The sequence below is a fragment of the Mauremys reevesii genome, linkage group 5 (assembly GCF_016161935.1).
Source record: "Mauremys reevesii isolate NIE-2019 linkage group 5, ASM1616193v1, whole genome shotgun sequence".
Classification (NCBI taxonomy): Eukaryota; Metazoa; Chordata; order Testudines; family Geoemydidae; genus Mauremys; species Mauremys reevesii.
Genome location: NC_052627.1, coordinates 23,264,230 through 23,288,910, shown reverse-complemented (window position 1 = coordinate 23,288,910; position 24,681 = coordinate 23,264,230). Strand labels below are relative to the sequence as shown.

Below are 24,681 nucleotides of genomic sequence, written 5' to 3'. Positions count from 1 at the left end.
AGGCTTCCCCACATCATACCACAACTGTTCCTCCGGCGTAAGTGAATTGCACTTTAATCCCAGATGACTGGGGTAAGGAGAGTAGAACGAGTGGGATTTAAAACTCTCAATTATTTAAATGGGAGCAGAGTGGAGCCAACACTGAGCACTTTTGAAAACCCCACACTTAGTCTTTGCTGATCTATTAAATGCTGGCACACCACAGAACTCAGCCATGCAAGAGGAATGATGGTGGGTGGTAGGCAATAGGATTCAGTCAATACCCTTTACATAATTTGAGCCCAGTTTCAGCGTGCTATTGAACAGAAAACCACTTTCTGGAGATGAGATGTTAAAACTAAACAGAATTTTGTTAACATTCAAAATGAACAAATTGAAAAATTGTCTTGTTTTTTACAGAGAGGAATTGTTTAATGTTCTTTTCTCTATTTAAAGTGGTTACCAGGAGAACCATTTCCATAACAAATAAGCACATTATGTGCCAACTATGGTACAAAACACTGCTACTGTAATATCAGTTTAATACACATTTAATGTCTTCAGGAAAAAAATAAGTTGGTTCCCATATTCTGTAGTTCCACTTGATGAAGCATATCTGTGGCAAAATATTTGGAGTAGATCATCTGAGAACAGTCTGGAATCACAATAACACTGTGTCACTGCCTGTACATTTGGAAAGAATTAATGAATACTTAGTTCTGTTTTTAGCCCAGCAAACCATATTAGATCAGTGGACAGATTTAAAATAAAAAGATGAAAATTCAAAGAGTATGTGGAAATGTGAGAAAAGTACCAATATTCATAAACAGATCAACCAATATTAAGAAATTAAACCTGGGACTATTCGATAAAATTAGTATGTAAAGGGTTGGGAACTTTTGCCAGCCTCCACTGAAATCTGTTTTCATTGTGATGATACTTGTGTCACACTTACAGTATAGCCACACAGTGATATAAGACTGGTGGCACAGGTATGGCTGGCCTGGGTCAGCTGACTCGGAACTATAAAATTGCTACATAGATGTCTGGGTGCAGGCTTCGGCCAGGGCTCTGGGAACCTCTACCATCACGGGGTCCCAGAGCCCTGGCTCCAGCCCAAGCTGAAATATCTACAGCACAATTTTATAGCCTCACAGCCCAAGTCATCTGACCCAGGTGCTAAGACTCGGTGCCACTGTTTTATTAATTGCAGGGTAAACATTCCCCTACAAGCCTAGCAATCTAATATTAGACACAAAATAATGTATAAAAAGGATGTAGGTGAAATTCAAACTAATTATACTGTCCCTGTGAAGCCTATTAATACAAATTGGACCACTAAAATTGATTTAATGATTTTCTGATGTGAGAAAAGATATCAACCAAACTTTTCAAGACATTCTTCATCTGTTACACTGAATCAACAACTTTTTTTTAAAAGTTAACATCATACTGACATTATACGTTAAGTTTGTAATACAGACGTTTTTAAACAATGAAGCAGTGTGGGTCCCGAGGGTCGAGGGCACAGGGCTAAGAGTCAGATTGGGGTTCACAAAAGGTCACAGAGAGAAGGGCTGGTGGTAGTGGGGCGGGGTGTCTATTCCTGAGGTCACTAACTTGCAGTGTAAATTTGGGAAAGTCACTTGGATCCAGAGTTCAAAAGGTATTTAGGTGCCTAAAGTTACAGATAGATGCCTAGCACCTTCCCAAAGCACCTAAGCATACGAGACACTGAGCGCCCATTGACTCAATGGTAATTAGGTGCTTAACTCACATAGGTTCTTTTGTAAACCCAATTAGGCATTGTGGCAAAGTTCCTCCTCTCCTCTAGTAGGTCCTGCGCTTATTGGCGGATTTCCTCCCCTCAGTGGTCTTCCCCTTGGATGAAACCCACAGTCTGGATCAACTCTTCCTATGTCTCATTAGGAGTAGCGAGGCTTGGGGGGAACCTGGGCCCGCCCTCTACTCCGGGTTCCAGCCCAGGGCCCTGTGAATTGTAGCAGTCTCTAAAGTGCTACTTGTAACCGCTGATTGACCGCTACAGCTCCCTGGGTTACTTCCCCATAACCTCCTTCAAACACCTTCTTTATCCTCACCATAGGATCCTCCTGGTGTCTGATACGGCTTGATTGTATGGTGTTTCCTCAATCCTCCAGTAGTACACCCTCTCAGTTCTTAGTTCCTTGTGTCTCTGACTCCCAGCTCCTCATTCGCACTTCCTTCCTCTGGCTCCTCCCCCTTGACTGGAGTGAGCGCCCCTTTTTATACCAGGTGCCCTGATTAGCCTGCCCTGATTGGCTGCAGGTGCTCCAATCAATGTAGCTCTCTCCTGTGCCTTCTAGAAAGTTCTTAATTGGCCCCAGGTGCCTTGATTATCCTGGAGCAACTGCCATTTTGGTTCCCATGGTACTAGGGATTTGCTTAGCCTGGGGCTAACATACCTGTTCCTCAGTACTTTCCTGTAGCCATCCGGCCTTGCTCCATCACAGCATGTATCTGCATGTTTAGCACCTAATATTTGCAAATCTGGCTTTTCACTTACCTCGTTGGTAAAATAGGATTAATGATACCCACAACTGTAAAGCAGAATTATATCACTAGATAAAAAGTGCTATATTGGTATTTAGTATTATTACTGTTCCTACTGCTTCCTATTGCCAAATCAAATGTCTCCACTGACAACAATCTCAAAAGATTCTACCTCGTGTTATGGGGCCATGTTCAGTTTTTATATATGTTTCATTCATAGAATCGTACAAGATTAGAGTTGGAAGAAACCTCAGGAGGTCATGTAGTCCAACTCCCTGCTCGAAGCAGGACCAACACCAACTAAATCATCCCAGCCAGGACTTTGTCAAGCCGGGCCTTAAACACCTCTAAGGATGGAGATTCCACCACCTCCCTATTCAAATTAACTTACATCACCTTTGAAAAACTACTGTAAAAATTCCCCAGACAAAATTTACTTGTCAGTCTCACTACGACGGAGATAATAAACAACCCAATGATATCTAATGCATCCATTTTTTAAAGCAAATTGCCCCAAATCAAAACAAAAGGATTTCCTCTGCTCACATTTAAAATGTGCTCTCAGTTGGTAGAAATCCACCCACATGTAACAAAAAGTTTTGTTGATCAATGTTTTACAGACTATACAATTTCTTGAGTTACAGAGAAATATTAAGAGTGAAATGATGCAACAGCAGCAGATGGTTTTAAATACAATTTGACAACCAGTTTCAGTTATAGTTTTGACTGAGTAAAAAATTAAAAGGTAACTTGTACTAACTCAGTAGCCTGAATTGGGAAACTAAACTACACCAAATGTAATTTCTAAACTTGTTACAGATGTAATTTTATGCTATGAAAGTTTGCTATATAAACTATTAATTGAAAAATCACTATAGTGTACAAGTGATGAATTTCATCTGCAGACTCAGTACAGATTTTTTAAAATATTGTCCTGCAAGCGACACAACCAAAACTAAAGCATCTCTGCAGATTTCATCCCTTTTTCAGAGAGATGTCTTGCTCTGATTTTGAAAGTCTGCTTATCCTACAAAGAAACATTTCTACTTTCTTTATAAAATATTTATGATTGCCTTTAACACAATGTATTTTTAAGCTTGCTAGTTTCAATTCACTGCATAAGTATTTAAGTTTGTAAGAATAGTAAAATAGAAATATTTATGGATAACAGTAAAAGCTACCCATTCAAACACCTCACTCCCTTAAATCAATGTGTGGATTCACACTAATAAAATTGTCATTAGTTATTTTAATTTATCAGAAAATGGGCCTGAAGTGAATACAGTTCATTTAGTTCAATGTTCTGGTCCCATGACGAAAATGACATGGTATTTACCTCAGCTCATGGAGCACTAACTTGAGTAATGAGAATATAACCTATTTGGAAATGCAAATAAAATATAACAGTGCTTAATTAGTATAGGCAAATATAAATTTAGCAAATTGCTTAAAACATTTTATCTACTATGTTCAAATTATAACATCTATGTATACAAATTTAGAGATTATATTCTGTGTAACCAGCTGTAAATTTGTAAAGCAATATACTAACCTTAAATTGTCTTTGCAAATGGAATTAACTAGCATTAGTAATAACATATGCAAGTGGAAATTAAACGTGAATCAGACTTGCCCCAGATATAGACAAAATGAAGACAATGCTACTTTTTTGGTTACATTTCCACATAAAATGGATGTCAATAACTGATCAGATAATTTTGCAAACATTCAGGGAGAAAAGGAAATTTCATGTCAAAGATGTTGGGCACCTTCAATTCCCACTGAAGTTAAAGCTGTGATCCTACAATCAGATTGCTTTGGCATGGACCCTAGAACCCACTGAACTCTGCACTGGGGGCTTCATTGATAAAGGCCAGAATGTGGAACAATTCAAGAGGTTCCAAACTGTAAGACAGAAAATTGCTCTCCCTCCTGCAAAAAAAAGTAATAAATAATTTCCTTTATTATTTAAATATTGGGCGTCTGCATAAACTATGTATGGTGCATGCTGTCTTCTAGCATGTATCTAAACCTACACAACCTCATACAACAATTGGATACTATGCGACCTTAATAAACTACAAATGTTATACAAAGCAAGGTATCTATTAGACGTGGTTATTTGCAGACGAAATAGCATGCTCTTGCTTTGTATTTATTTAAAATGTAACATCTTTGATATCCACAGAGATAGGCAAGATGTTGGTGGGTAGATGTGTACAGTTTCATTATACAATGAAGATATTAAAAGGTTCACTATAGAGGTGTCATTACTTGACTCAATAACTCAAGATGTATGAAGTTTTTCATCAAAGTGGGGTTAAAAATGTTATGTGTAGAAAATACAAAATCACACCATTTAATGTTAGAGTTAGGGCTAGATTGAGCCCGTAAGCTCAGCAATGTGTAATGATTGATATGACGCTTTTGCCACCACAGGAGAGTCCTGCTTTGCCCTTTATGCTGGCGGAAAGTAATTTACTGCAGCCCTTTACTGCACATTGGTTACTAGCCCCGCACCTTGTGCCATCACAGTTCTTCTGGCCCGTGAAGGGGTAGGAGAGGGGAGAAGCAGCCTCATTGGCACAGGAGGAAAATTTCAGTACTGCATGCTTGAGGCGGCTTCTCTACTTCTCCTTCTGCACCTGAGGAGGGAAGCTCTATTATGCAAATGAAAGGATAAGATGGTGCAAAAAACGTGTATTCTATCAAATGATACTTTTTTAATGTGAATGCCTTGTAATCTGGTACCACAAAATGCACCACCTGCCTGTGTATACAATTGTCTAGCCAAACTCCTACAAGCCTAGTTTTGCAGAAAATGTTAGGCACCTGTGGCCAGATTTACAGAGATGCAAATAGATGCCTTACAAAATGTCTAAGCAGGTTAGGTGCCTAACTCCCTTCAATTTTGTAAACAAACTCTCATTAGGACTGTGCCAAAGTGAGAATTTCTGTAATTATTTGGTGAACCCTATGTGTGCCTGAGTTTCCCCTATATGTTGCATTGCTGTCCAGTGGAGTGGAGAAGGTTTGCTCTCATGGCAGACATAGCTGTGTGTGTCACCTCCCTCTCTGGATGGAATGAATACAGTCACAATAAGGAACTGGCTGAAACCAACCCAGATCAACAAGGGGTCTAGAGAGACAATGATACTTTTAGCAGGGAAGCTGAGCAGAAACCCCAGCTAGAAAACAAAGGGCTAGGTAGAGTGAGGTGGGGAATAAGTTGGCTCTGAAAGAAGCTTGAAGACTCTTTCACCTGGGAACTGACTAAGGGAGGAAGTCAGAGGGAGACAGGGGGAGCCTCAAAGTGGAGTTCATTACAGCTTGGCTCGGTGGATTGCTCTGGACTGACCAAACTGATGATGCTTTAACCTTTATGTCTCTGTGCTAACCTAAGGACTTCCTATAACGTGTTCCAGGTAACTAATCAGCCCTACTATTTTGAAAAATGCTGCTTGAACATCACTGTATATACTTGGTGAGGTGCATTAATCCCTGAGGATTGTTCCAGTCTCTGCCAGGAGCGTATATCAGTTGGACTTGCTGAACAGAGCACATGGCATGAAGCAGGAGTGCTGAAGATGCAGAGGGTCAGTCTTAGGATGTGACGAGGCCACATGACCTATGCTGAACGATGAGTGAAACTCCTTTTGGGGGTCTGGCACACTGAAAGGGTTCCTCCAAGACACTATTCCTAAGCTGGGTGCCTAGCACTGATCCTGTGGATCCTTGACAAGGACAAAGATCTGTGCCCATGTATGGCTCCAATTCAGCAAAACACTTAAGCATATGATTAAATTTAAGAGCATACTTAGTTCCATTGTTTTCAATGGATACATTCACCACATATTTACATATTTTGCTGAATTAGGACATCTGGGCTGAAATCTGATATCAGCACAAACATTTCTGCTCATTGAACCATATGGATGAGGCATATTATGCTGCTTATAAGATAAATATTTCTCATTAAGCAGGAAAAAAATCACAGCCAAAAAGGTATGTCCTCACACAGTAAGTAATTTAACCCTATACAAAAATAAAATAGTTAACTGGTTATGTCAATATGTTTTAAAGTAATTTAGATAAATATTACGTTACCATTACAGTTCCTATGTTAACTGAAGAAAGGCATTCACTCAGAGACCAGATCAACATGTATCAACACTTTACTCCTTCTCATGACAACCTTAACTCTGACCCACCGGGAAACATTTCTGAATTGTTTCAACATACATCATTAGTTAATGCATACTCTTCTATTACTTCATGTATGTGACCATTATTACGTACAGTAAAAGTGATATGAATACGTTTTATAAATGACATTTTATAAATATATTGCCTCTTGGGACAGAGTGAATGTTCTAGAAGTGAATAAAGAAAGATTATTTTTGAGATTGTAGGTAAAGTGAATGTTTATACTGTTAAGTTAATATAAGAACTGTAAGTGTAATAAAATATTTATTATTCTTAACTGGCCATTTCCAAGCTTTAATTTTTTGTAAAGGCTTTTAAAGGGTCTTTAATCATTGCTTTTGCATAAGGATCGAGTGTTTAGTCTAGCAATTTAATATTCAGTTAAAGCTTTTTTGGTCCAGTTCTCTTTTGAAAACTATATTAATAAAGTATTTCTGCAATACATACTGCAAAGACAAGCAGATTTCTATGATCTTTTGCATGTTAGGAATTTAAATGATTTCCTTTTGATTACCTCTGCAGTTATATAACAAGTTACTTTAAAAAGGCAGAAGGTGAAAAAATGGATTATTTTTCTAAGCACTGGAATACAATGATTTAAAAAAAATCACTGAAGTTAACATACGGGAAATGCAGCCCGCTCTCTCAGAGTCCTGAAATTACTATCTGACACCCAAACTGTGTTCGGTAGATGAAAATAGTCCTTCCTTGATGACATTTTGTGGTGTGTTTTGGCCCCCGTTTTCACTTACCTCTACTATGATTTTATTTAATCTTACAGCAATAACTCTTGATTAAATTCAAATTCTTGGCTAGCTACCTTAGGGGAATACTATGTAATCACAGGTTGGATATCTTTTTATTTCCCTCTGCTGAGCTAGAGCCTTATCACAAAACCCATTTTTTAAACTACACCGTGATAAGTCTTCAAGGTCAATTATCAGTCACTCTAGGGGGAGAAAGGTAAAATTGCTATAGGCCAAGTTCTGTCTTTACATCTGCACCTCCCTGTGAAGTCAATGGAACTCAACCATATACATCCAAGAGTATAACTAAGATCCTTTTATTTATGTGGAATTTTCTTGTTATACAATTTCAGAGCAAATACATTGTTTACAGCCTGTAAAATGAAGTATTAGAAAATGGTGTGTAAGTGGGATATATCTAGAGACAGCTCCTGATGCCTGTTAAAGCATTTTTGCTTTGCTCTGGTGGCAAAAGACAGTTTCACAGTTGGGTTACCTGGTTTTCTGAGGAATTCTTTCCTTCACCTTGTCACGTTGGAATCTCAGGGTGGTGTAAGGCTGGCTGTACACCTTCTTGCAACCCCTGATATATGGAGCATGTCCATGGAAGAAAGGGGGCATGGACAGGGAATTGCAATCTGAGCCTTTCTAACAGCCAGGGATCAGCCATAGGCATCCAAGCATCAGATGCAGCAGTACTACAGCTACTCTATCTTTTGCCAAGTACCAAACCAACACTCCCAGGCTTACAGTAATACAAAGGTTCTGCTGCGCTTCCCACGCTCTGCTGAACACTTCATGAACAGTCCCCACAATCTGCCCCATAATTGTGTGTACAGTACTCCATGGAATTCTCAAGACACCTAATGTCCAGATGACTTCAGATGGATTGAGTTGGTTACGTTCAATTGAGGGGGGGAAAAATCAGGGTGGGAATAGTTTTTAGCTCAGATCACATTTTGGGTTTGAGGATACACTGGGCCTGGGGCTTGGGCTTTGATGATGCCAAAATCCGTTGAACGGTTCTCATGAGATTCTCTTAGTTTGAGATTTCCTCAGTCTTCAGAAAGAGTTGGAAAACAAGCTACTTATATTTTTGGAAGGAGTCAAAAAAAAGATGCAAAGATCTGAATCTGAACTGCCATGAACATTGGGATGTGTTTGCAGTTGAGGATGGGGCTCAATCCCATCTCTACATATGTCTATGTAATGATCTTAAATCACCCCTTTGTGCTCTGAGAGAACCATTTCAAGGATCTGTGGAGGAATTTTTATGGGGCTGCATTTTCAAAGACTTGTTAGGCTACGTATTTTTCAGTATCAAGATTTATGACAAAAAGTAGCTTATGGTCATATAGACATGATATTCTTGCCATAGTTAGAACCAGTCCACTTTTTGGAAAGCTACACAAGTCTCAGAACAGAAGCCAGGCAAAGACCTTATAGAGATGTCATGGGGGCTGTGCCTGGAGCACCTTCCTTTGGCAAGCATCAGCATGCCAGGCACATGTGCCTCAGTTTCCCTCCTCCTAAGTTCTCACCAACAGTCCAGTCTTTCTTAGTGCAAATGGCCCTTGTGGGGTTCATTTACTGCAGAAGTTCCATTCAAATAAATGATAACAAAACATGTCCCATGGCCAGAATATCCCTAGCATAGTCCAAACTGTACATACAATTTACAGTACCAACATCCCTCACCATGCCTCAGCTCATCAGCACAGTGCCAGTGCATTCCTCACCATGCCACACCTATCCAGCACAGACCCAGCATGTCTCCTCGTGTCTCTCTATGGCAGGACAGCCATCACAGCTGGACTGCTACCTCACTCTTCCCAGATGGAACCCCTCAGACTCTCTGCTAGGAGATCATCCCAATACTCTTGTTGTTCCCTGGGTCCATCTCTGCAGCCTGGAGATGTCAGCAGATAAGCCTCTCCGCTACTGCCCTGCCTTCAGCCCTTTCTGGCACTTGGCACCAGCTCTCCAGCTTGTAGCCAACGGGCATCTCCTTCTGCTGTTGCTACTCCTGTCTCAGTCCTCTGAAGTCCTTGTCCCCTGGCTCTCTGGCTTGGGGACATCAGCAAACCCCTCTTACTGCTCTCCTAGCCTTCTCCTGGGTGTGAAACAGTCCCCTAGCCCATTCTTCCCTCTTCCCAGGAACAGCCTGCCGAGAGCTTTCTGCTCTCTACAGCTCTACCCAAGGACCTCCTTCAGTTTCCTGACTGATACTCACACACTGCGTCTCTTCCAACTCACTCAGTCTCCCTGATCCTTTATAGCCCCCAGATGCATCTCCACCAAATGGGAACACCTATCCAGACACAGGGGAGCTGGACCTACCTCATTTTCAGTGGCTAGCCACCCTGTGACAAGAGGTTCTTATAAAGTTAAGAAGTGCTGCTAGCAACAGCTCCAAACTTTGCTTCCAAAAATATATACACCACCGTTTATGGGTTAATTCCAGAGTCTGGCAGCTGGATCCTCCAGCTGCCAAATATGCTATGTCTGCTTCCACAGCTGTTGACTATTCTCCTTCTAAAGAAATAGTAAGATGAAGAAGTGAGAAAAATGCTAACAGTAGCAAGAGAAAGTGTCAAGATATTCAGTTATCATTGTTATTTGTAATTGCCTATGCATGTGCCAAAGGCTAGTGTGTCCATAACAGTACTGTGCTGGTTCAATATGTATGAAGGAAATCTGTAGTTAACACAACAGTTCAATAAGCTACTACGAGCCTGTATAAATATGTTCTCGGGACAGAAAAGCAAAAGTAGCTATGAATTCATACAGAATTCATTTTAGTCTTTCATTTAACTTCCCTTTTCCATTGAAGGTAGACAAATAGACTAATATTATCAAGACTAAGAAATGGTTTACATTTTAGAATATTTATTGAAATGTATGATTGCTTCTCAATTAGTATCAAATCCTGCTCAACTTAACTCACACAAGCAGTCTTACTGATTTCACTGAGATTTCTCCTGCAAGATAAATAGGATTTGGTTCCTGTGGTTTTACCACTGATGAAAGTTATTATTGCTTCTGCCTGCTAATGTGCTTAATTTCAGCACTTGCAGTCCTGCCCCCATTAACAACCTCTTTTAGATGCTGTCAGTAACATATATTTTCATATAATCTTTCAAGCTATCTAAATACAGTGATCAGTGGTCCAATGTCAGTGGAGGAGATATCTAGGAAAGATAATAGCATCACAGGCAATACACTTCTACCCCGATATAACGCTGTCCTCAGGAGCCAAAAAATCTTACCACGTTATAAGTGAAACCGTGTTATAATGAACTTGTTTTGATCCGCTGGAGCGTGCAGCCCCGCCCCCCCGGAGCACTGCTTTACCGTGTTATATCCGAATTTGTGTTGTATCGGGTCACGTTATATCAGGGTAGAGGTGTAAATGTTTTAAGAGGGGCTTGAAAGAAGGGAGGATTGTTGACTGACTGGTGCATGAGAAGACGGAGGCACAAGCACAAAGATCACCAGGGAAGAAGACACAAAGGCAAGAGGATACATAGAGTGATTAGGAGAAGAGTTGGGAAGAGGAAAATCAAAGGAGGAAATAACAGCAGAGGCAAAAGAATGGACAAGTTGTACCGGGCCTTGGAGAGAAGTCTGAAATAAGATGAAAGGAAGCCAGTGAAGGTATTCAAAGATAATTAGAGTAAAAAGAGATAACATGATAACTTGAATAAGATTATGCTGCTGAGATATCAATAGTATATGACAAGGTCAATGTAGGCTACAGAGTCAGTTCAGCATTCACTGGTTTATTTATGTGTAAGGTCTCTGACTAAGATGCTTCGCTATTCAAGTGACTTGTGAATGCCTTCTTGATGTATGCAGTGGGAGGCTTCTCCACATGAAAGATTATGTGTCATCAAAACCAAACAAAGCTTGTGGAGCAAATCTCCTGAGTGTATTTTGATCACAGAAAGCATCCCTAATGGGAAATGTCATGGTAAGTGTTATTCCATCAACATGTCACCTGCAGACAATCTGGTTAATTAACTGCACATTACAGAGAGATATCTGATGAGACTCAATCAATATGTTTGGTAAAAATAACGTAAGTTCAAAATTAAAATGTCAACGTGCATAAGGAGGAGCATGGGAATTGTTTTTTGTTGTATAACTCACCTTAATGTGCTATGGTAACTCAGGGCACTGTATCGGAGACCTAAACTGAGCAATAGTGTCATGTTGTGGTTTCTATACTTCTGAAATCTAAACTTTCTCCAGCAAAGAATATTGATCTGTATTCTGTAAATTCTTGTTAAAGGTTTTCCCTCTTGCTGATGGCTAAAAAAAAAAATCAGAAAGATCAGAATGCCTCCTCTGACATACGGTAAAGAATCTACAGACAACAATGCAGGGGTTTCAGAACGGTTTAATGCTTTGTGTAACTTTAAGACTTTCGTCTTCATGGAAGCTTCTTCTGAAGGAGTACTGTATCCAGCCATGTTAAATCCTCAGTGGAGATCAATATAGATGCTCTTACAGGTTCATTTAATAGCATTTTGGTTTGGTCTTACAATAATCAGTCAATTTAATTCAAGAACATGCTGAGTGGCTTTCCAACACGTGGGCTCAAGTATCAAAACATGTTTTTTGTGCTTATGCAGAAATATTGGCACTAATCAGAGAGTAATTAAATTTACCAAGAGTAAAAGCAGAGCATTATATTAATTTCTTACAACCTGAGGGTTAGAGAAACAACTGACAGAATACTACAAGAAAGAAATAGAGCAGATGTGAGTGTCTGACACTGAAGAACAGACTAACAGAAAAGAAATGTTGCCTTTAGTCTCTCTAAGTCAAATTCTATAGTCTTTACTTCAGGGGAGTTTTGCCCAAGTGTATGTATGTACACACACACACACACACACACAGAAAGACTGGAAGATTTAGTCTTACAGTTGTGCTGTTCAGGTTTAGTGAGGAAAAATGCACCAAGTCAATGATTCTTCCCATGATCAATGACTATAATTTCAAGACACTTGACATATGATTTTCTATTTGTGCGTGGCATGTTAAATATTTAAAGAGATTCTGTACTCAGACAACATGGTGATGAGTGCCATAGAAAAGTCATTAAATACATTAAGAAAAGTACTGCAAATCACTTGTGCAAAGTAAACGTTATGGAGTTCCAATCAGATTTCTTCAGATATGCTCACTAACATTATATTTCAGTTACAGTCTATAAAGGGATAGTATAAATCACCATTTTCACACAAAGCATCACAAGAGGATAGTGGGCTGAGGGATTTCCCTAATTCTGGGTGTACACATGCATCCACTATGGACTTTTAAGTAGAGACATGTGAATAAAAGAAATTCCCAAACCAAGGCAATGGCTAATCAACCTAATGCTTCACTTAGTTACTCTCTTTGCTTCCACAGAGATTCTATCATTGTTGGTTGGGTAAGACATTTCTATCTGATGTCAAACAGTATGTTTTGAGAACATAACCATGTTGGCATTTACTCCCATGAGGAAGGGATAAATAGTGCAGCAGGTTCTCTCATTGGTTAAATAAAAAGGAACAGCTGGATGGCTGAGTTCAGCACAAATGACCTTGTGAGTCAATTGGAAAACATACTTGGCAGCCAATACCGAGAAACCAGAACGCTGTATAATGCTAGTAAAAAACAGTTTAGGAAAATCAAAAGCCCCTGTTAGAATTAAAACAACTCTACAGCCTAGAAAGCATTAAGTCTTCTAAAGCAAAACAAAAACAACCAGGGAATGGAATATCCCTACTGCTTAAAAATATTTTAAGAAGAGAGCACTGCCCTTAATTAAATCACAGTACAATTCAACAAAGACAATAATCTCCTACCCACTCCCTTGCTCCTTTTTCAGTTTAGAATTGACACCTGCTGCATGGCCTTTGTTTTTCTCATTTATTTTCTTGACAGACAGTGAGCCTTTGCCTCCTGCCCTAATGTTTGCAGAGGGAATATATATATATATATATATATATATATATATATATATATATATATATATATATATGTATATATATATATATATATATATATATATATATATATATATATATATATATATATATATATTACTTATCTGCAGCTCTGATACTGTTCAATGGAGATTTACTTTCTAGCAAAATAGGAAAATAAGCTCTTCACATGATTGCTTTAGCTAGGTGTGAGAGGGAGAGAGAGAGTTCTCACATCACAAAGGGCAACAGGTCTAAGTTTTGTTTTGAAGCTGTTAGATAAAGTTTGCACAAAAGGGACGGTCAACTTTTAAAGTGCATTTTGTATGAGGGGAATTTAAAAAAAAATAATAATTTGAGAACCGGGGTTAAGAACAGATTAGAGAATTGTGGCCGAAGAGGTGGAAAAGGGCTAAGGGGAAAACTAACCCTTATAAGATTGTCCTATAAAATTTAATATGATAAAACCAATAGGGTTCTACAGAAACTTAATAGATTTTAAAGCTATTACACTAAACTTTACAGAATTCAACAGAGAATGATATCCTTTCTGTAGGTTTTGGTGCAATATTTAAGTATTTTAACTGTAACAGAAAGTTCACTGAAAATGCTCCTGAAACAGTAAGAATTCATGATTTTAAGGAACAGTAAGAGGGGAAAACAGCGGAATAAAGACAATGGACTTAATGAAGTCTGATTTTAGCAAACTCAGAGAATTGGTAGGTAAGATCATGTGAGAAGCAAGTCTAGGGGGAAAAAAGTTCAGGAGACTTGGTAGTATTTTAACGAGACATTATTGAAGGCTCAAGAGCAAACTATACAAATCCATAGGAAAGATAAGAGGCCACCTGACTTAACCAGGAGATCTTCAGTAACCTGAAAGTCAAAAGAGTCGTAGAAGAAGTGGAAACTAGATCACATTACAAGAGAGGAATGTTAAACAACCGCCACAAAAGAAAAAAAGAAAAAGAAAAAACCATGCAAGTATGTAGGGACAAAATTAGAAAGGCCAAGGCACAAAATGAGGTTAAACTAGCTAAGGATATAAAGAGTAACAATAAAACAGTTTTACAACTACATGAGAAGCAAGAGGAGGACCAGAGATAGAGTAGGCTGATTACTAAATAAAGAGGGAAAGACAATAAAATAGAAAATGCAGAAATAGCCAAAGTGTTAAATACCCTTTTTTGTTTCAGTTCTCACCAAAAAAAGTTTGCAGTGATTGGACAACTAACATACTGAACATCCATGTAAATGGGGTAGGATCTGAGGCTAAAATATGAAAAGAACAAGTTAAGAATTACTTAGAGAACTTCAAGTCAGCACAGACCCATCAGCTTAACTTTTGTAGCCAGAAACATAATGGAGCAAATAAAATAATCAATTTGTAGGCATGCAGAAGAAAACAAGGTAATAAGTAACAGTCCACGTGGATTTATCAATAACAAAACATGTAAAAACCAACCTAATATCCTCCTTTTACAGGTTAACAAGCCTGTGGATGGGGATGAAGCAGATGATGTCATATCTTCATGTTAGTAAGGGTTTTGATACAATCTCTGAGATATTGGTCTGCCCAGTGTCCGCAGAAAGGAAAGCATAGCAAAGCTTGTGGAGAAATTGTGTAATATGCCACATCTACTGTTAGTTTAAGACTTGTTTAATCCACAGCATGGTTGTCTGACCTCACATCTCCCATTGTGGATAAGTTTACTGGGTGAGGGATTTACAATAGAGGATGCAGGGTAAGCTTCATGGTCAACAGAGAAGATGGCAACTAATGATCTTGTCTCAGAGCCCACTCAATGTCAACCTGGGTTTAATTTACTGCAAAGGCAATGGAGCCTTCTGGACCAGTTTCATACTGGACACAGAATTTATGCTGCAGTGGAATTTCAGTGGCATTTTAGGGACAGTCCACTATGTCAATGCAGGCAGCCACAAACCATGAGACACATTGTTGAGGACTACAAAATTACTTGACTTCCTGGAGGTTTTTGTGCCTTAAACATTGTTGATAAGAACACTGTAGCTTGGCTTGACTGAACTGCGTATGCCAAATAAATAATACTGTCTCACATGACCTTCTCATTAACAAACTAGAGAAATATAGTCTAGATTAACCTACTATAATGTGGATGAACAACTGGCTGGAAAACTGTACTCAGAGTAGTTATCAGTGGTTCATAATTGAACTGAAAGGGCATATTTGGGCACAGAGAGTACACTTAGAGTTTGCGGACAAAAACAAGCTAGGAGAGGTTGCAAGGGCTTTGGATGACAGGATCAGAATTCAAAATGATCTTGACAAACTGAAGAAATGCAAAGTACTACACTGAGAAAGGATCAATTGCACAAATAAAAAATGGGAAATGACGGCCTAGGAGCGAGTACTGAAGGAGAAAAATAAATAAATAAAGCAAGCATCATTCTAGCATATATTACCAGGAGTGTTGTAAGCAAGAGACAAGAAGTCATTCTTCCATTCTACTATGCACTAATAAGCTTATTAGTCCAAAAAAGAGCAACAAAAATGATTAAAGGTCTACAAAATGTGACCTATGAGGAAAGTTTGTTTAGCTTGGAGAAGAGAAGACTAAGGGAGGACATAATAGTCTTCAAGTCGTAAAAGTTTGTTATAAAGAAGAGGAGGATAAATTGTTCTCTGTTATCACTGAGGACAGGACAAGAAGTAATGGGCTTACATTGCAGTAAGGAGATTGACATTAGATATTAGGAAAAGCTTTGTAACTGTAAGTGTAGTTAAGAACTGGAACAAATTTTCTAGGGAGGTTGTGGAGTCTCAGTCACTGGAGGTTTTTAATAAATGGTTAGACAAACACCAGGCTGTCAGGGTGTCTAGATAATTCTTAATCCTGCCACAGTGCAGGGAACTGGACTAGATGACCTATCGAGGTCCCTTCCAGTCCTACATTTCTATGATTCTTTTCAATTCTATAGGACCATTCTGTATGGATAATTTATTTTAAATATCTTTAATCGCCTCCCTCCCCCATAAACCCAAAACAAGGAACAAGATCTGGAAAAATAGTAATTAAAAAGGAAAAAAAAATTTCTAGGGTATTTTTTTACATTTGAAAAACATGCTTTGAGAGTGATAAAAATGGTGTTATAGGAAAGAGAAGTCAATTATGAGCCAAATGGGACTGTGATGTGAGGGAGAAAGAATAAAAACAATACAGCAAGATAAAAGGAGAACAGAAAAGGATCAATATCAGGGGGAAATAATGAGTAAGAACATAAACCATACCACTAACAAAGCATCAAAAGATTCCCAACAGCAAGATGTAGTTGCAAAATTGGCAACAAGAGATGCAAGACTGGTGGAAAAGACAGAGAAATAACAGCATTAAAAAGTGAACAAAACCAGTTACGGCTCTCTCCCCCCACACCCTACTTATGGTAGGTATAAAAGGCTCCCACATTCACCTACCCAAGCACTTTCTCTTATAGCTATTACACACACAGGTTGTTTGTGTTATAGTACTATCATTTGCCTGTAAGACAGACAATATTCAACAAAATGATGGATTAAATTTTAGAATTACAATGACTACCATGGAATCACACTTAAAATAAATTCAGAGTAAAAAGTGGATGCTGTCCAGAATTCTAGAGCTAACAGAGGAGACCAAATAGTTGTATTTTAAAAAAACCGGGTTAAAATTCACCACTGTGGTAAGTAGCTGTAACACAGTTTCAGTCAGTGGAACTCTCCCAATATATTCGCTGATACCAGTTGTGAATTTGGCTCATGTTGTACATTGGGTCTTCTGGTATTATATTAGTTAGGAATTCTAAAAAAACATCATATGGCTAGTCACATATTCCACATTGCATTCAAATTCCACATTGTTATTCAAATGCTCCCTGCCCATGCTATGAATACATTTTTTAACCATCAACAAACCGAAGATTCATGACAGCATGGATGCCAACTTTCTTGTACTGATAAACATAGCTTCAAGGGTCTCCTGAAGAATTCTAACACTGCAAGTGACACTTGCAAAATACTGCCAGAGGAAAGGGAAAAAAACAGAGTCAGGAAGCGAATGCCTGTTTTTAGGAAGCTAGACCTGAAATTCACACTACACAACAGCATCCTGTTCATGACCTTGGATAAGCTACTATGCCTCTGCCCACTGTGTTCCAAAATAATGGGTGATTATTTCTTGGGTCTAATACAAGGAATAAACTGGGATTTTATAAAAACAGAAACACTCCTTTGACATGAAATCACTATAGGGTGCCAGACAGCACAAATGAGATACCAGCATTTTCACTCTGTAATGTATACCAGGATTAGACATTAGGTATAAAAGGAAAAGTAATTTTGATGGTCTTAGTATAATTTCTCCTCAGGAATTCTTCTTAAATCACAGAACCACCCCAAAATTTGCTACAGCAGCAGTCATTAGGGAAAGGATACCCAAGACTGGAAGAATAAGTATATGTCAAATCTGGCATAAGATATATTGGCAAAGTTGCAGAGATAAGCAAATGCCAAAAATATCTGACATGAGTCCACTGAGGCCTCATTCCATTCATTCCTTCCGCCACCACTCCGCCCCTTGCAAAAAAAAAACCCAATCAAAGCAGCAGCAAGAAGAAATGGTGGAAAGAGAACAGTAATAATCTCTGCATTTTTACCAACTCCCCTCTGATGAAAGAGGAAAAAAAAATAAAGCAGCAGTTGAAAACAAAGAAAGCAAGAATGAAGTGGGACTCTCAAGTATTCCTCCTCCACAGTCCTCACCATGTCTTCCAAATATCCTGGGACAAACACAGCTACAACAAAACTGCATACAACAATGGAAGCTATCAGGAAACTTGTATGTTAATATGACTTTTACTGAAGGCAGTGGCTATATATTATTGCGTATGATTCTAGATATAGTAGCAGCTCATGTTTTATCTGGCCCATTCTAACCTTTGGAGCTGGAGTCTACAGCATCTGGGGGTAAATCCTGCTTGCCTTAGTCTTGCAAAGTTCCCACTGGAGTTAATGGAAGGGTTGTGGAAGGGTGATGATGAGAATTTTGCCTTACGTGGGTAGGGAGAAGGGAAAGAGAGAGAGCTACACGATCCAGGGGATTAACAAAAACAAGATAACACCAGTCATGAAAGATTTACTAAACCTCTCTTTACACAACTCTTCTTTTCCAAGACCTATACTTTGGTCAAATTGGCTGAGATTTCTCTTTTTGTACAGTAAAGCCTGCTTAAATCACTACTGTTAACTGAGAACATAATGCACTATTATATTTATGATTAAAGTTCCAATCTAATTTCACATAATTATACACATTAACCACTTAGATAATGTTAAAGGATACAGTCCCTGAAGTCTGTGTTATTTTATCTATCAGTTGGCTATTTGGCATGAAAGCATCACACAATCAAGTTCTTTCCCAAGTGTTTGTTGTGGATCACGTAAAATGTGCAGGACATCTGCTAAAGAATGGGAATGTCTGTTTTCTTACAAATGCCAAGTTGTCTAACAGGAAAAAAAATTACTGCAGTTGTTTAATATCATACTCCTAAAATGTAACACAGAAAGGAAAATGAAGCTATTGCTGTTCTGCTTATGTAAATCACCGGACTTCAAGAGCAGTGACAGATTTTTAGGGCGCAGAAGAGCATATCTAAAACTTTTGGAACACCTGGATGGTGATCATTGAAGATGACAGCAGGAGTAACATGGCGAACGTGGGTATGGAATAATCACTACTTTGAGCAGAAGCTAGGGAACTTAAGAGGCTATTTATCGCAAGGTCAATGGCTCATAGTTACTAGTCATCCTTAAATTAATTAAAAATGAGGTCCCTGACTCTATATATAATTTGGAGTTGCTTGTCTAACACAAACACCCAGCTTTAGCTCTCAAGAATTCCAATAGTAGAAAAGCATAGATTTATAGTTACATTAACTTAATCCTGAAGCAATTTATACAAAATAAACATACCGCCTAATGAATGCAGCCACCTCTGGAGCGGAAGGGGAAACTGTCTGACAAACAGACTACATTGCACTGTGGGGAAGGCAAACTTTGGAGAAGAACATTGGAGGGAGGGGGAAATCCCTGTTCTTACAAAAAGTACCCAGAAACAGCACAGTAGGCTTGTTACATCAACCCATACCACTTCAAGGACATTTGTGACAGTTTCCTCTTTGTCATCCTACAGGTGTTTTTATAAGTAGGGCTGCAGATTTGTCACAGCAATTTTTCTTTAATCAAAAATCACAGAGAAGTCACGGTAAATGTAATAAAATCATGGGTTATTAAATTGACTGCAAATGCTCCCTCATCTTTTAAAACAAAAAATGCTCTCCTCATCTTGCCAGGTGGACAGCAACCACACATAGCAGCACCCTCTGCCCCCAGCACCGCAACCCTAATCCTGTTCTGGTGCAGAGAGGAGATTCAGGGGCCTGGAGAGTGAGCCCATCCTGCAGTCATCCCGCAGCGGCACCTCTTGTGTCCTGCCTGCAGAAGTTTCTCCTGTGACTTTGCTGTCCCTGAGGGCTGAGCCTACAGTCCTGCTCTGGCCATTGCAACCTATAGTGCAGGACTGCAACACTGTGCAAGTTTCGTCCACCACTCAGTCATGATGGAGGGTTGGGCAGGTCAAAGTTGAGCTGCATTGTGACCCGAAGCAGGGCGGCCCAGCCCCACAAAACATGAACTGCAACTGCAGGTTGAGTCACAGAAAAAAAAAAAGATTTTCCCCATTTGTCTGTGACTTTTTTCTCACCATGACAAACCTGCAGCCCTATTTATAAAAAAACTGTCCCAGGAACACTCCTCTCACAAGCCTTGAAGGGATTTGTCTACACAGAGAGCAAGAGCATGATCCATGGTACTTGTTCCTTCCTGGTTTTCCCAGCTCTGTTAATTTTTGCACTTGGAGCAGTTTACAGTTCTATGGCTACTCAGTGACCCACTTTTCATATGCTCCTCTTTGTGAGCTGGTAAATGGTGGCATGCACATACAGAGACAGAAGATGGGAGGAGGACAATACATCACAGGATAAAGGACCAAATGTGAAAATATGATGAAAAAAAGAAAAAAAAGAAAATACTCTGCAGCTTGTTTAATGTGTTAGCTCAATGCAAGGACAAATGATTTCTGCCAGCAATATTGTTCATCATCAGTGGACAGAATGCTGCAATTTTGCTCATTATAGGAAAATAAGGTTATCGTGCCACATTTGTGTGTGTTTTTAAAAGGTATTTGTTCTCAGTACTGGGAAAAATGCTCATATACACTCAGAAGAGCTAATTTTTACAGCAATTATGATTTTTTATTATATTGCTTTGTTTCCATACTAATTCAAATGACATCAATATGTTTTCTTGCTTAATTCTCTGTAATAAGTAGAGGAGGATCTAATATGGAATGACACATCAGAATTTTACTTTTGTATTGACAGTTACTGCATTAAAGCAAGCCTGAAGAAAGGCGCAAATATATTTGTTCTTACATTAAAAGCAATTTTATACATCAAGAGCCTTTTGTGCTTACTAAGATTCAGGAGAGTTTTTCAGAAGTTTCTATCTGTTTAATTTATTGTTGTTGTTACTCTAACTGACTTAGTTGAAGATATCTGATATCTAAGCTGGAATACCACTCATGTCAACCATGATTTTTGCAGAACGGCTTTGTCTTGCTCTTAAGAGTAATCGAAAACATCTGGGCAAAACATGAACATGAATAGTTTCTCATTGGTTTATACGCTGATATGAAATCAGGGAAAAGCAAAGTAAAAACGAAAGGATAAAAGATTAAATGTATTGGAGGAGTTGGGCGACTTCTGGATAGGGTTGAAAATATGTTACTTGTGCTTATTACCCCATCAAGGCTCAAAAGTCACATCCAACTTTGCATTGTAATGACATTCACAAAGATAATGCTCCGCCCCCACTGTAATAGTTTTGGAAATGATAGTTCAACATGTAAAAGGAATTTGCTGTCCTTAAATAAAATCTTGTATTGGAAGTTCTACCTTGAAAAGCTGCTGCATATCAGGACTGCAGATAGCACACAAGTAAAATGAGACTGTATACTCTAGGAAACAACCACTTTATTTTATTATTGGAACCCTAAACTGAAAATGGGTTACTTTCCAAAATCATCTTCATTTATTTATTGTACTTGCTGATTCACATGTGTCTCCACTCAGAAGTTCTACTTACTGCTTTAAGGCAGAACACAAACCCTAGTGCCAAATCACTGTGATGAACACCACCCTTTTCTTCTTCTAGGTATTCTTCTTCTGAACGGGCTAGTGTTTGTGGTGTTACAAACATGGTAAGTATGAAAAAAGCATGACAAAAAATAAAAGGGTATAGAGCAGCAATAATTGCATTCCCATGACGACTACAAAGAGGAGTCTCAGACTAGATAAGGAAATAAGGATGAATCAGAGAAAACAAGCGACAACAGCAAAAGAGAAGGGGAAGTTCAAAAGAGAAGTGTCAATAATCTCTAGGTGGTCAGTTCAATTGTCTTGATTTATTGTGTATTTGTGGCTCACTCAGTTCTTGAAGCAAAATAAGGTTGCTTAACATTTATGTAATAGTCCTATTTATCTTCAAATGTCCCACCAAGATAGTTCAGTTTAGTTTAATTATGGGACAATACTTAACAGTGAAAAGAATATAAATGATACTTACTTAATAAGTTAAAACGTTAATATTTTGGTGTGAAATCTTGGCTTCAGTGAAGTCAGAGTTTTTCCACTGACTTCAATGGGGCAAGGATGTCACCATTTATATCTTGATTCTAATAAAGTGCTGTGCTTCTCCAATGCTATGCAGTATATGGACGAGTATTGTGATAACAGACACACCTTCTAAACTGAATTAATCTGATGGATGTGTGCATGAGCATATGAGAGAGAAATAACTCACTGCATATAAATAATTTATAATCCCACTGGTCTCCACTTGGGTACAGGGCGGGGTCTGTGTTAGTAGAAGATCCTGGAGCAAAACCCTGGCCTAAAATATGATCTTGAGAGTCTGGGGATCAGAAAAGCAGCTAACCAACATAAAAGATAAGAACTGATAAATATTTCCACCTGCATTACAGCAACCATATGTACAAGTCAGTTAACATAATCAAATATATAACTAAAGTCTCAGATTATTTTGGAAAATGTTTTTTTAAAAAAAACTAATTTCAGGCACCTTTAAAGCCAAAAGCTGATTATTTTTTTAATTCAAGTGTAAAATGCCATCTTTGTCAAATGCAAGATCCCAGAGGCTAAACAATAGCTGATGTTCAATAACATCTATGTCTATGACCAGGGCCCCTAGGCACTATGGAAACACAAATATTAATAGTCATCCAGTTAGCAGGTGATGATTGGGAAAGGATTAAGAGTTTTGCCGCTACCCAACCCTAGTTATTCGGGAAATAGGAATGGCTCTCTGTGGGGATAAAAGACGATCCCAGTTATGGTAAAGCCAGATAGACCTACATCAGGAAACGTAGGAGCAGCCAAGCCTGGGGAGAAGGTTTAAGTTGAACTTGGTTACCTTATGTTGATTTCTTTGGTTAAAAAGGTCATAATCGAAACAAAAAAAGGTCATTTGGATTTTACCTAATGTGTACACCGATTTTTTAAGGATGGGTTCAAGAAGTCACCTGCTGTTTACATAGACAAGTACATTTTTGTGTAATCACTTAACCACAGCCAGGGAATACAGTTTATAGTTCATTCATCTGCTTCAGTCGCACGTTAAAAGATGCCTCACGTAAACTGAAACTCTTATGAAAAACTGCAGAATTGAAGGACAACAAAACAATGATTCCAATGACTTCAGCACAAGTGGAGAGTACTCTGTACCGTAAAGGATATGGCCTAATGCTTCCTTAACAAGTGGATAAATTCTGACCTCCCTTATGCTCCTGGAAATCCACTGCATAAGAATAAATGTGGGCAGTATTTCACCTAAAGATTACAAACCATTATTTATACAAGAAAATGAATATTTGCCCAATACATCATGCATTTAAAGGAGTTGCTCTTGTGTTCACTAGTGATGGACATCTATTACTACTGCAAGACAGAGAATAAAAACTTTCCAACTTAATGGTTCATTTTCGTAAGACTGTAGACTTTTAAAATATGTTCTCTAATCTCAGCGATTCAAGGGTCAATAGACTATTGTTTCTTAGTTATTTTTAATAACATAGCTGTACACAAATGTTTTATTTTAGATAATGAATAACTTGATAATTTATTAATAAATTTAATAATGCAGATCTAGTCACAGTCTTATTTTTGATATCGCAAAGCTTATGAAATAGTAGTATTTTGCAACGTTAGGTAAACATGGGAAGTACTGGTAAATCGAGGATCATTTCATATTCATCAATATTTAATTAAATCCATAAGCGCAGAGTGTCCAGATGCTGTTTTTTTAATTTAATAATGTTGGAACCAATGAGATGCTGATTGGTTTGTAAACTGAGCCGTCAGTACATGGAGAATTCCACAGGGGCCTTTAAAAAAAAGGAAAGAAAAGAAATGAAATCTTAAAAATTAAAAAGAACTATGTGTTGATGGTAACAAATCAAATAAACCAAAAATGTGCATTACAGTTCTGCAGGCTCAAAACAGCCCATGCAGATACTTACCATGATACAAATAAGCAAAGTATTCCTGCTCATGCTGATCATTTTAAGAGACATTACAATTAAGTAGAGCATAATTAGGGAGGCCAAAGTGTTAGATTTATGTTGGAAAGAGGTCAGAAGAATTAACTAGATAAATCCTTTTTGCCCATCTCTAATTTCTGAGATTTCTTTGAGTTTCACAGCGTAGGGGATTTCTACATGTAACCTGTACACTACATTAAAATATTTTCGGATGCTGATTAGACTCTATGGGGCAATATTTTTTAAATACTCACTTTTAGCTTCTATTAATACCAAAGGAAACACAATTCTGTATTACTTTGAAAAGCAGTGGAGATCTGGGACTCATTTCTGCAAGGTAGTAGCCAGTCTTCTGAGCTTCAGAGTTCCCCTAGCTCCCACTGGTGCTTTACTAAGGCCTGGTCTACACTGGGGGGGGGAGAGAATGGAGGGCGGGAAATCAATCTAAGTTAGCCAACTTCAGCTACATGAACAACATAGCTGAAGTCGACGTACTTAGATCGACCTACTGTGGTGTCTTCACTGCGGTGAGTCAACTGCTACGACTCC

The 24,681-nt window shown here is 38.5% G+C and overlaps 1 protein-coding gene across 20 annotated transcripts in view; it reads right to left on the bottom strand.

Annotated features, from left to right (window-relative positions):
• The window catches only part of CCSER1 (coiled-coil serine rich protein 1), a 1,061,579-nt gene that overhangs the window by 350,621 nt on the left and 686,277 nt on the right, over positions 1-24,681 (bottom strand). For 3 of the 20 annotated variants that reach the window (XR_005599010.1, XR_005599009.1, XM_039539947.1), the window contains one exon: positions 22,657-23,976. The exons of 15 other annotated variants lie outside the window; for them this stretch is intronic. Coding sequence is in view for 3 of the 5 variants with exons in the window: in XM_039539947.1 (XP_039395881.1) it covers positions 23,950-23,976 (27 nt within the window). In the remaining 2 variants the exon portion in view is untranslated. Of the gene's footprint in view, positions 1-420; positions 664-22,656; positions 23,977-24,681 lie in introns of those variants that run through there. 2 more of the 20 variants (XM_039539939.1, XM_039539950.1) reach the window with 2 other exon arrangements.